The sequence below is a fragment of the Triturus cristatus genome, chromosome 7, assembly GCF_964204655.1.
Source record: "Triturus cristatus chromosome 7, aTriCri1.1, whole genome shotgun sequence".
Lineage (NCBI taxonomy): Eukaryota > Metazoa > Chordata > Amphibia > Caudata > Salamandridae > Triturus > Triturus cristatus.
The window spans coordinates 875449101-875462694 of NC_140590.1; the positions used below are offsets into that span (position 1 = coordinate 875449101).

Sequence of the window (13594 nt, forward strand, 5' to 3'; positions counted from 1 at the left end):
TGGAAATGAAAGCCTCACACTATTAGTGCATTTGAAGATCCAGACAGTTCCTCCCCATTTATATACCTAATGTGTACACTGGTGTACAGGTTCCCGTAGACATAGGCACAACTTACTGCTTTCTTGCCCGTCTTCCACCTCATAATAAAACCCTCCTCTGAGTAAGCCTGTGTCTTCATGTATTAGGAGAGCGGAGACTGCATTAGGCATGACAGTCCCCCTGGCTAAGCACATGGGCAGCATGGGGAAATATTCTATACCCAACACATTGCTCCTAATTTGCAGGGACTCCTGTAGCAATAATGTGCACCCATCTAAACAATGCTCCCAGAAGTCCTGCCTCAAATTCCTTTATTGGGAGATGGTAAATCTGTGTGGAAGTTTAGTTTTGGAAATCCCTTCTGCTTTGATCATTTTGAATACCAATACATTCCATCTCTCATCAAAGCTACCAGCTGATCCAAGATGGTGGTATTCTTGTGAGAGCAGCTGCGCTGAGATTTCGAGCTCAAAATTCCAAATGATAGAAGGTGTGGGAAGGGAATAAATATAAGTTCATAGTTCTGGATCCCTCTTATTGCTTTCTACCATGTGCGCCTGTGTAAGGATGAAGTCTTTATCATGGCCTCAAAAGTTGCATCTTCTGCAGGAGAGGGATTCCTCAGAATCATGTGCTCCTGATCCAGCTCCCATTCAGGGATCTGCAGATTAATCCACAAAGATCCTGTTTTCAGAAGGTATCCACGTGACTGTAGACTTGGCAACGACAGCATCACGTGACGCCGATGCTACTATACAAGCCACTGAGATTGGGGGATCCTAATACAAAGGAATACATGTGAGGACAAGGGCAGTTGTTAAAAGGGAATTCCAATCATGGAGCTAAACTAACAAATGTTGTTTAGCACCATTGGGACAATGGGAACATTCCTGTCTTTCTGTGATGATGAATATTTTTTTAACAGTATCTGTGAACTGGCTCTTCATAAAACAGTGCACATTGCTTAGTTCCGAGAATGAAGTAAAGAGGCCATGCAGTATTGTTTCACAACTAGACAGAGTACTATCAATTTGAACTTTCGTTTGAATTGTGGTTTGTTTCTTTTCACAGGAGCCATGCAAAAAATAATGTAAAGTCACCGATATGCTACAATTGCTGCAAAGCTAAGCCAAAAAGTATTTTGCCAAGGAGACATTGTGCTACAGTTTGCAAACCACTATGCTAGGTCGGGATTACCACAAACTCTATAATCTCCTCTACATTGTCCTCTTTAATGATTTCCAAGATCCCTTACTCGAAAAATCCTCTGGCTACCCTCCTTTCAAATTGGGAGAGGTTTAGATCATGCTACATCCAGGAATTCCAAGATATGATAAATTAAAAAAGAGGGAGAAAAAACTAAAATGGCACATGGAAGACAAGAAAGTGTAGGAGAAGAAATGACAGGGGAAGTAGACATGGGGTAGGAAGAAAAAAACGGGCTAAAGTTAGGGAGAGGAAAACATCTCTATATCTGAAATCCACAGCAGCCTCTTCAAGGTGCAGCTTGAGAGGCGGCAGCTTTGTCTCAATCAGAGCCACAGGAAGCTTTTAATTCTGTGACCTCATTGATAAGAATGTATAATTTGTTGTAATCTGGCTTGTAGCCAATCAATACTTTGTTGATAAGCCTCTGGCATGGCATGGTTTATGTTAGCCACACACAGAAAGCAACTGGAATATCTATAATGAGTAAATCGATCCTTTCATTAAACCTCTTGTTTATCCAAAGATATTAGATTAGACGCCTCACTCACTTAATTGTGACATGCATCATCATCATCGGTGCCCAGCCACACTCTGGTAGGATGATACCACCAGGGCGTACTCAACCAAAGATGGAATGGGAGTTCTTAAATAAATCAGAACTGGATAAGCAGGGATCCAGGGGAAAAGTGCATCTACGCGGTCCCTATCAAAATTATTTTGATAGGGGCCATGAGGAAAATGTGAATTTTCAGTCCCTACGGGAAACTATGTTCGTGATCCACCCTCAACTTCGCTAAACCCTTTTTTTGTCTCGTAGGAAATTCCCATGAATAGAAGACTAAGACAGGTGAGAGCTTTAGGCCTCACTAGTGTGCATGGTGTGCATGCATAATGAAACAGGGAAAGGCGTAACAAGCCTTGACAAAGGCCCCAGACCAGGACAAGACACAGTAGGTTTAGTTGAACAACTGTTTTCAACAAAAAAACTCAAAATACCCTTTTAATCATTTCCCAGGTGCCCTGAGAATAAAAGAGATTCAGAAGTATACCTGTAGATATTTTTAAGTAATATACTTTTCTCCTGGATTCCTGCCTAGCCAGTCTTGATTTATCTAAAAACTCCCATTCCAATTTTGATTGAGTCCACCCTGGTGGTATCATCCTACCAGGGTGTGGATAGGTGCCGATTATGAAGCATGTCACGATTAAGTGAGTAAGGCATCAAATTCAATATCTTTGGATACCCAAGAGGTTTAATGAAAGGATCAATTAATTCATTATAGATATTCCAGTTGCTTTCTGTGTGAGCCTGTTGTCTCTGGGAGAGTGCAACTGGTCTTAAAAGCTCTCTCTCTTTAACCATGTGAGTACATGATTTAATTAGGCCTGGGTGAAATGTAAATTATGCCAGCATTATACACATTGTTTTTGGAAATTTATGATGAGTTTGTTAAACAAAATTCCCATAATTATACCATTAGTTTGCATAATTATGTGGCATTTGCAGTAGAAATCAACCACGAACATGCCATTTATGGCAAATATTTAATGTGCTTGCATTGGAACAACAAAACATGAACTGCTGTTGTTCTTTTGTTTAAATGCACCCTTGCACGAAAAATTGACATGAGGATGCATTTCACTCCAAAATATTACTTGAAATGACAGATTTGCATTGATGCGCAATTAAGTGTACTTTTACCACAACTTGGCATAATTACACAAAAGCAAATTTATGAATGTGCACACCTCTATTTCATATGAAAGTGGAGACAGGGAGCTATATGATCCTTTTTTGGTGGTAAACAACACCATAAAGGCCACAGTCTATCCCACAGACATGGTCTGTTGCATTTAAATAGACTTTGAGAAACAGGCAGTAGCCATAAAAAGGAAAATAAGCATAAAGAACAGCCCTGGATAATGGGGCACTATTGTAATATATCAGATGTCACCTTCAACAGTTTATGATCCTTAGTGGCAGCAAGCAGAGCTTTAATTAATGTCCTTATAATTGTGTGAATGTCTTCCTGAAAAGGATCAACAGAAATTCGTCCAGACCATTAGGTATTTTTTAACGCCCTCCGATGTCCCTTTTGGGAAAATAGTATTGGTCCCACACAAATATCTCTGGAAAGCCTATCTGTCCATTACTACTACCCTGTTTATGTGTGATATAGGACATGCCTCAAGTATTCTGACTCTCTTGTTGAGAAGCAGGGGAAGAGTCCAGTTTAAATACCTGTGTGCTGAACATCACCAGGACTGGATACAAAAAAGATGTCAAGCCTTCCCATCCACCAGCCACATTCTGCTGTGTTCTGCTTCCAAAGTATTCATCAATCAAAAATCTGTTTTTCAGGGATTACAGAATATACTGAAAGAGATTGTTATGGTTCAAATATAAGAATGTGCACGGAAATTCAATTTCAATGCTGTTCCTTGTTCAAAAATCTTCTAAGAACTTCAAACACATTCCGGGGTTGAAATTGAATATTCAATATGTTCCTCAACAGCATTTTAAGATGGCTATGTTCAGATCCATAAAACACTCAGGTGAATTTATGACCACCTTTTCTTTTAATTTAGCTTAGATGCACAACCACATTCAATCCATACTTCTTCAAGGATCTTTGGTTTACTGTAAACCGTTAATATATCCTGTTTGCCATCCTTCAGCTTGGACTCACTTCAGCCCTATTAATGTTTTCCAAGTCATCATTCATCTTGTTGGCCTTTGTGCATGAATTGGGAATTTCACTGTGTAAGTATCTGGACGAGTGGATGATTTGTTCCTCTTTCTTTTCCAAGAGTCAATAGGATGCCACATAATTCTGAAAAATCGAGTCCTTTAGCTTCAAGAGTTTCTGCTGTGTGTACAAAGTTCTAAACTATATCAATGTTAAGACTTGAAAAATATGAGGGTTGTCCTCAGGACTGACATTAAACGCAAGCATTTCTCACAGACCAATCAAAGGAAAAGACAACAGTGGACAAGAAGCATCTACGAGAGGGCCCCAAATAGTGATTGAGTCAGACGTGAGTTCCTTACAAAGTGAAACGGAATCTGATGAAAGCTTACAAGGAAGAGTTCAAGGGGTGAGGATTTTGGCACCCTGACTCCTGCAGAAGAGCTGGATTTTTCACAATGAGCAAGACGTCAAACACTCAGACTGCGGAAGCCAATGCTAAAACAAGGCAAAGATGGAACCAAAGGAAGGAAATGCAGGCAATGAAAGAAACTGAAAACAGCAGAACAACTGAAGGAAACAATAATAAATACCAACACTATCATCAATCTGTCTCAGACTCAATTTGACCAAGAGGAATTACAACTCTTATCGCTAGGTTTGTCCTTCTGCCCCGAGAGCAACTTCAATTACGTGCAAACACGGGTGGACATTTTCAAATTTATCTGTAAAGTGAAACTCACTGAGTATTTTGCTATCAAACAATCCAAAAACAATTCAGAAGCCAACATGAACAAGGAAGCAGGTGGTATAAGGCACCAATCCTTATTATTAATATCGGACATTCCAGTTCTTCACACATTGGAAACTTTAGAATCAGAAAGTAACAAGATAGTTCATACGCCCATACACAGGAGATTTTGCACAATGTGTGTATCGGTTTAAGAAACTTTAAACTGCGTCCTTTTAAACCACCCTCGTCATTTATGCCCATCAAGCCCCGTGATGCCATTGACATTTTTCAGGATGTAGTAGTGGAGGAACTAAAGAAACTACAGTTAAATGTCCAACGCAAAAAGAAGAAAATGGGATTCAAGCAAAAAACAGTATCATGATCTCATTAAGAAATTGCAGGAGCAGAATGATGTCATTATTAATAAATCGGACAAAGGGAGCAACATCGTTCTGTGGCCAAAGGACGAATATTTAGTGGAGGCTCACAAACATCTGCACGATCAATCATGTTACATCAAATCTAAACACCATAAACTTAAAGAGGTACAGGAACAAGTTAAGCAACACCTCAACAGATGGAAAAGGAAAGTTTTATTGACAAATGATGAATACCGTCTCCTTAAAACAGATTTCCCTATCACTCCAATACTATATTTTATACCTAAAATTCATAAGAAGATCTTGCTAGTCCCCGGAAGGCCAATAATATCAGCTAGAGGTGGACTATTGAAAAAGATGTCACAGTACGTGGATTTTTACCTCCAGGAGTTCGTCACAGCACTACCGTCCTATATAAGGGACATTAATGATTTTTTTAAAAAAAATTAAAGATGTGCCCTAGTCAGACCAATACCATCTGGTAACACTCGATACCAGTGCTCTATATACCAGTATTAACCATGGTGATGGGATTAAAGCAGTGGGTTTCTTTTTGGAAAGTGAAGCCATTGAAAGGTATAAACATGGGAAATGATCTTGGAGATGATTGACTTCTGTTTGCATAACAACTTCTTTTTATTTAACAAAGAGATCTATCAACAGACAAGAGGTGTTGCCATGGCAGCCTGCTTCTCCCCCAGCTATGAGTGTTTACACGTAGGTTAGTGGGAGGAGCCGGTACTCAGGGTCACCCACAAAGAGGTGTGGGACAAGCATATCACTTGCTGGATGCGTTTTATAGATAAAGTCTTTATGGTATGGAATGGATCGAAAGAACAAGCTATTGCCTTCATTGATGATATGAATCACAATTTTTAAATTTGCAATTTACTGCAGAGATAGACAATAAAGCTATCAATTTTCTTGATGTACATGTCCAGGTTATCAACAACAAACTGGAAACAACACTACATAGAAAACGTATTGCAGGTAATTCCACCCTCTATTTCCTCCAGCTTCAATCCCCACCATTTGATTAAAAGCATACCCTATGGGGAGTTTCTTAGACTCTGGAGAATCTGCAGCACTGATTAGTCATTTGAAGACTGTGTTAGAGAAGCAACCAGCAGATTCACAGAAAGGGGTTATAGCAAACAGATCATACAGACAGCTCTAGAGGAAGTCAGCAAAGTCCCATGACAAAACACACTATATACCAGCGTTTCCAGACCCCTCAGGCAAACTAACAAAGTCAGCAAAGTCCCACGAGAAAACACACTATATACCAGCGATTCCAGACCCCTCAAGCAAACTAACAATGAGAAAACCACCAAGTTACACAGTCAGAAAACTAGACTTATAACAACTTATAGCAGTCAGCACAAACAAATAAGAGCCATTATCAATTCCAACTGGCCCATCATTAGAACTGACGTTATTTTAGGAGATCTCATTCCACTTGAGCCTTCTTTGACTTTTAGGAAAGCTAAATCTATGCACAATTCATTGGTCAGGAGCAGTCCAGAATTACCATTCGGGAACTGTAGATCAAAAAAAAACAGGCAAAGCCTTGAAAAATTGGATTTATAAGTGCAATTCTTGCCGAGCGTGCAAGTTTGGCATCAATATACAACCCAGCATTCCTCCATGTATGGTCCAACCATCAACCAACTCAAAGGAATATACAACTGCCTTATGGAATTCGCAGTATACGTTTTAACATGTGCCTGCGGACTGCAATACGTAGGCAGTACCAAATTGGCAGGTACATGTGCGAATTCTGCAACATCTTAAGGCTATTGTGAATTCTGACATGTCCTACCCAGTGGCCAGGCACTTTAAGACAGTCCACAACAAGGACTTAAGCATTCGTAGGTACTTCGTCCTAGAGGCAGTCCCCCTCTCAGAAGAGCGGGGAATAGAGAGAATCTCTTGAGGAGGTTGGAGTCCAAATTCATCTTGGAGCTGGACACACATTCTCCTTATGGACTAAACAATGAGGAGGAATTACATAATTATCTTTAAGACTGTGGGAGGAGAGCATTTGCTCCTTGTTCCCCACTGTTGTTACATTGAATTCAACTTACAACTTGAGTCAATTTCATATTAGATCTTTCCAACATTAGGAAAGAGGCTCTCTGTTTACATCTTTTAAATATATATCCACCACAAGCTCCACATGCCACTCCCTTGATGATGCCTGAGCTCTGTGGAATTTCAGTCATCTAGAATTCCACTAGTCAAATAGAGTCAGCAGGGAGCTACATTTTAGACTAGGCTCACCCGTAGTAAAACATTATAGCTGCTACCCTTCCCGGGCCCGTGTTAATATGTTTTTATACTTAGCACTTAAGCACTCTTTGGAACACTATGGCACTTTTTGTTATTCTCTCTGGCACTATGGGTCTGGAGCACGCAGGCAAATCATCATATTTCAGACTGGTATCATTAGCTTTAAACACAAGATGACTGTTATCGACTACAGCATATCGAATAGAATTAGATTCAACATTAATTATATAATAACAGGGTATTATTCAAAACATAGAGACGGTATACCTGCACTAAGCACTTTAATATTTCTCTAATATGAGAGAGGTACAACATTCACTCAGGACTATATGTATTTCTGCATCAATATGGGATCCGATGAGGTGATGAGTACTATAGTAACAGTAACCAATGCATAGCTATATGGTGTGTCAACATAAAATAAGGTCGAGATGAACATGATAATGCATTTAAGCAAGTATTAAGGTTTTATAAAATTTGCACTTAACCAACAGTTTCTCGAATTTTACATCAGGATGTGTTTTCTACAATGATGCTTTTTGAACAATTTATATATGTGTTTTATCTTTTATGTCAAATCATGTAAAATTTATTTTATGCTAAACTATGTAATGTTTCATACTTACATGCATTTTTGAGCATGACAGTCTATTTATCATGACTAGGCCTGTTTTCTATCACGTGGTGTATATTACACTTTAAATGTTAGAACTTAAGTGTGCCTCGTTATGTGAGCAAGCCCAGCGAGGTGGGCGAAACGTGTCATCCTGTCATATTATCTATAATATATTAATTCTAAAAACACGAAGTGGAGTCCGTGTCCCTATTTCCTGTGAAGCAGCGCAGATGAGGATTTATTACTTGCATATCTTTATATATATATATCTATATATATATATATATATATAGATATATATTTGACTTGTATGATAAAAATAATGGAAACATTGATGCATCAATTTAATAAATGATTGTCTGTTTCCCTGCTCACTGTCATGCGAACAGGGAAACATACAAATTGCTTTGAGATCCATGGAGCTGCATGTTTAGCAGCTCCCTCAGTCTCAAAGCAAGGCTGGCTCCCTCAGGAGACTGGGAGGGGGCCTTGAGGTTCCCATGCAGGCCCCAACTGAGAGACTAGGCCACGGTGGATGGGGTCCCCATGGCTGAAATCGGCCCAGGGAGGAGGGTCACACTGGCCCTCCCCCTTTTTTAAATATATAAATAAAAGCCAGGCCCCGGGGGATGGGGTCCGTGGGGGTGATATTTGCCTTGGGAGGAGGGTTGCTCTGCCCCCTCCCACTTTTTTAATATATTAATAAAGGCCGGGCCTTAGTAATGGGGTTGCTGGGGCTGAATTTGGCCCAGGAAGGTGGGTCGTGTGCTACAATTCTCTATTAGAGGTAGGCGAGGCTCCAGGGGATGAGGTCCCCCGGGGCCAAAACTGGCCCGGGAGTGGGGTTCACTTGGCCCCTCTCTCTTTATTTTGAAAAATAAAATATGATTAAAAGGCTGGGTCTCGGGGGATGTGGTTGCTAGGGCCACAATAGGCTCAGGGAAGTGAGGCCACGCTGTTCCTCTCCCCTAACAAAAAAATGAGACCGGAAAGTCACCGAAGGCCCTGCCCCCTTTCTTCACCACTCTGCAAACAGGCCTCCTTGTGCACTACTTGTCGGGGGAGGAATTCCCCTTGGGTGCTGAGGGTCCTTGGAGACAAACACCCCCTCCTGTTACTACCAGCAAGTCCCACACACCAGGATTACTAAGAGGTCTACTGAGGCCTCGCCCCCTTTCTCCACTTCTCTGCAAACGTGCTTCCAGGTACACTGTTGTTTGTGGTATGAAGTCTTGTTGGATGCTGGGGGACTTTGGGGGCTAAGAAGCCCTCCTGGTACTTCAAGTAAGCCCTACACTGTAGGATTCCTGAGAGCTGGCCATAGGCCCCGTCCGCCTTCTCCACCACTGTGCAAACACAACTGTTACTTAAAAAATCATTGAAATTCACTGAAAAAAACAAAGGTTACAGGGACATTATAGTTAGGCTCAGGTTTCACTCTTACAAAACCAGTGAAATTCAGCAGTTTTAGTTAGCTGAGCTAACAATGACTCACGCCCCTGCAATGCTCTGCTTATGACCTCACATAATACATCACACATGACATGGTCAGAGACATCTATGATGACATCTCAATATATGTAAATTCAATGAAATAAATCAAACATTTCAGGACCAGTTATAGTTAGCTCAAGTAACTATACCTTGCTGCCCCACGATGCACAGTGTCATCATCAATTAGGACAATTTAGTTGTCATCAGTAATGCTATCAATGATGTCACAGAGCATGCCATGTGTTTTGTAATAGGCGTGGTCATAAGCAGTGCATGGTGAGGGTGCGAGTTATAGTTATTTAAGACACATTAAAAGTTTTTTCATTGAATTTCTAAGGTTTCCTTATAATGCAAAGTAAGATATTATAAACATATGTAACTATAACATCACTTTAACCTTCGTTTTCACAGAATTTCTATGGTTGTTTTAAAATAAAGTGATATAATATAATTATATAATAAAATATTACCATATGTAACTCATAAACCTACCCTGTGCAGGGCCTTTGCTGGTGTGAAGTTGGCCTGTGGCCACGCCCTCTCTCCAATTGCTTGCAGGCAGTCAATCCCCTAGTGCGCACAGACTGTGGTCGTGCACCAAGTGGGATTGGCCACAAGGAAGGCCTGTGACCAGGCCCTGCATCAAACTCCCTAGAGACAGCCAACCCCACACAATGTAAGGCCTTTTGCCCTGTGAGGCACGGGGTTGGCCACTGGGACTGGCCTGTGGCCAAGCCATTTGCCCAACCCCTGTGTTTGGTAAGATATGGTACGTTAGGTATAGTATGTATGATGGGTATGCTAGGTAGGCATGTGAGATAGGTATGGCAGTTTAAGTATTGTAAATTAGAAATGGTAGGTTAGGTATGGTTGGCATGGTATGGGTGATATCATAGTTTAGGTGTGTCAAGTAGGTGTGTAGATAGGTAATATGGTAGATTAGATGTGGTAGGTTAAATATGGTAAGTATGTTGGTCGTGTTAGGTAGGTATGGTAAGTAATGTGAATATGTTGGTTTGATAGGTAGATAGGCATGGTAAGATGGTATAATAGGTTACGCATGGTGTACGTGGTAGGTTAGCTGTGGTAGGAAAGTAGATATGGTAGGTAATGAACTGAATGTATTGTAGGGTATGTATGGTAAGTAGGCATGGTAGGGAGATGTGGCAGTTTAGTATTGTAGGTTAGGTATATTGGGTTATTGATGGTAGGCTATGTGGGTAGATATATTAAGTATATTAGGTATAGGCATACATGAAAGGTAGGTGTGGTAGTTTACAGCTGGTAGATTAGATATTCCGTTGGCTATGTAGGATAAGTATAGTATGAAAGGTAGGAATGTATGGTATAATGGTATTATAGGTCTGGTATTGTAGGCTTTTTATGGTAGGTTAAGTAGGTGTGGTGGGTACGTTATGTATAGTAGCTAGAAGGTAGTTGTGTTCGTTTCTGTATGTGTGCTAGTGATTTTAGGTTGGGTATGTTAAGTAGGTATAGTATGTACATATGAAAAGAAAGTAAATAGGAGTATATAGTCTGTTCAGTATAGTGAGTAGGAATTGTAGGTGTGCTGGGTTAGGGATGGTAAGTTTGATATGGTTGGCAAATAGGTATGGTAGTATATGTGTTGTATGTATGGTAGCATAGAAATGCTATTCATGGTAAATGGGTGTTACAGAGAGGGCTGTTATGTTTGGTATAGAAGGTTAGGTAGGTAGGTAGGTATGTATGGTAGTTATGGCAGATTAGGAATGTTAGTTTAGATATAATCAGTATGAAGGTCATGTTAGGTAGGTAAGAGGTAGTTTATGTGTGTGCATTTGGTAGTTAGGTATGGTAAACTGGTATTTTAGGCTAGATATGCTGTATGTAGGCTAGGAATGACAGGAGAGTAGGCGTAGTAAGTTTCGCATGGTTTGCATTGTAGGCGATGTATGGTTTGTATGTTAAGTAGGAACGGTAGGTATATTAGGGTGGTATGATAGTGTAGTATCATAGGATAGGCATAGTGGCTTATTTATGGTAGGTTTGGTAGTATGTTAGGTATGATGGGCAGATATGGAAGTTAAGTGTGATAGGCGAGTTGGGTTTTGTAGGGTAGTTCTGTAGTTAAGTATTGTGGTTGGCATGATTGGTGTGCTAGGTGCGGAGGTAAGTTTTGCATAGTATACTTTGTGAACAGTGCATGTATGAGATAAAGACACTAATGTGTGATGACATAGTGTACTTTTCAGATCTAAAATGGCCCTTCATGCACCCCCTCTGGGGTGAGCGAAGGCCCACTCTATGCATGTGTTGAAGTAACGATCAGGCAGCCAGACAGTAAAGCATTCTATAGCAAGGTATACACATATAAGAAAATCATTTTGGTGTGGGATGATAGAAAATAGTATTTACTAAAGTGTTGGGCTTCTACCCACCCTTTAACATAACTATATTTAATGATTTTGTTTTATTACATTGCTTAATTGTGTATCTGTCCACTGTCCTTGCATCTAGGAGTACACAATTGATGTATTTTTCCGTCAGAGCTGGAAGGACGAGAGGCTAAAGTTCAAAGGCCCTATGACCGTTCTACGTCTCAATAATCTAATGGCCAGCAAAATTTGGACGCCCGACACCTTCTTTCACAATGGCAAAAAGTCTGTTGCTCACAACATGACAATGCCCAACAAACTTCTCCGCATCACAGAGGATGGAACCCTTCTCTACACAATGAGGTAAGTCAGGTATCAGAAATCTAGAGTAATCCACGCCAGAATGTACCTTTTTGGAATAGTGAGCTTTATGGTAAAAAGATTTGCATTGTTCAAAACATTCCTCACATATCAAAACAGTCTTGACCTGTTTTACAAAGTCTTCATGCATGAAGTGCTGCTTATGCGCTGAAATAAGGTACTTTGCTATGGTGAATTACATGTCTTGGTACACAGGATCTATAATAATAATAATACATGTTTGTAAAGAACGAAGATATCACCCCTTTATGTTTCAAGGGGTTTGGGGCCGTCAGGGAGATTAAGTGAGATATTGCCCAGAGTCCAGTGGCGTAGCTACAACTTTTACCGCACGTGGCAGTCCCTGCGTTTGTCATGGTGGCTGTGAGTATTTAGTATTTGTATTGCGTGTACCAAGCCAAATGGCAGCAGAACATTGTAGAGGGTCAGCCAAATGGCAGCAGAACATTGTAGAGGGTCAGCCAAATGGCAGCAGAACATTGTAGAGGGTCAGTGGCAATCATACGGTCAACGAGTTTGAATGGAGGGTGGCTGTTTTCCTAGAGCAAAAATTGACTCTTCCTATGTTGCAATGTACTATCATTAAAGAGGTGTGTCTTCATTTCTGCTGTAAATTGAAGCAGGGTTGGAATGGTATCAATGGCTCTGGGGAGGATGTACACAATCTTTAGTGCATAAATGGAGAAAGGCTGTTGCCATGCATTTTTAATGTTTGCACTACTTCTTCTCATGTCTAATGATGCCCTGAGGACTTGTATGCCGAGGGCCATTGGAGGTTATAATTTTGTCAGCCTGATAATTGGGAGGCTGTTTGAGATTGCTTTGTGATTCTTCTTTTTTTTTTGTTTTTTTACTTTTTTTTATTTTCATCATCACAAATGGCACTTAGATACTATGATACAAAAAAAAACATAAGAGAAAAGTTTTATATCCTCTTGATAATACATAATAGTAATAAATAATAAATCCCAGGAAAAGAAGGGAAGTTACAGAAGGAAGGAGAGCAATAATCCTATATTCAACAATATATAAACAATATTTCATACAATAAATACAATGATATGAAATTATATTATCAAAAAGACATAGGTCGCCACAATAATTCAAATTTAACTAAAGAGCGAATTCCCCTTGTTTTGGCTAAGGCAGCCTCCAGACCATAAGTTTCTTTAATTATGACCCAACAATCATCAACCAACGGAGGTGTGGGAGAAATCCATACCCTGGCTATAGTTAATCTAGCAGAAGCCATCAAAACTGAAAAAAGACGTGCTATATTTGGATTATTCTCCTTATATCCCAACATAATTTCTGAATCAGTAAGTGGTTGTTCAAACCCAAGTTTAGACTGTAACAATTGTTCCATTTTCTGCCAAAAAACCGTCAATGCTGGGCATGATAT

At 40.1% G+C, this 13594-nt stretch overlaps 1 protein-coding gene across 1 annotated transcript in view; it reads left to right on the top strand.

Moving 5' to 3' along the window:
* The window catches only part of LOC146810798 (gamma-aminobutyric acid receptor subunit alpha-1), a 419681-nt gene that overhangs the window by 255016 nt on the left and 151071 nt on the right, over positions 1 to 13594 (top strand). The window contains exon 5 of the mRNA XM_085617828.1: positions 11954 to 12174. Within this exon, the coding sequence (XP_085473954.1) occupies positions 11954 to 12174 (221 nt within the window). The remainder of the gene's footprint in view (positions 1 to 11953; positions 12175 to 13594) is intronic.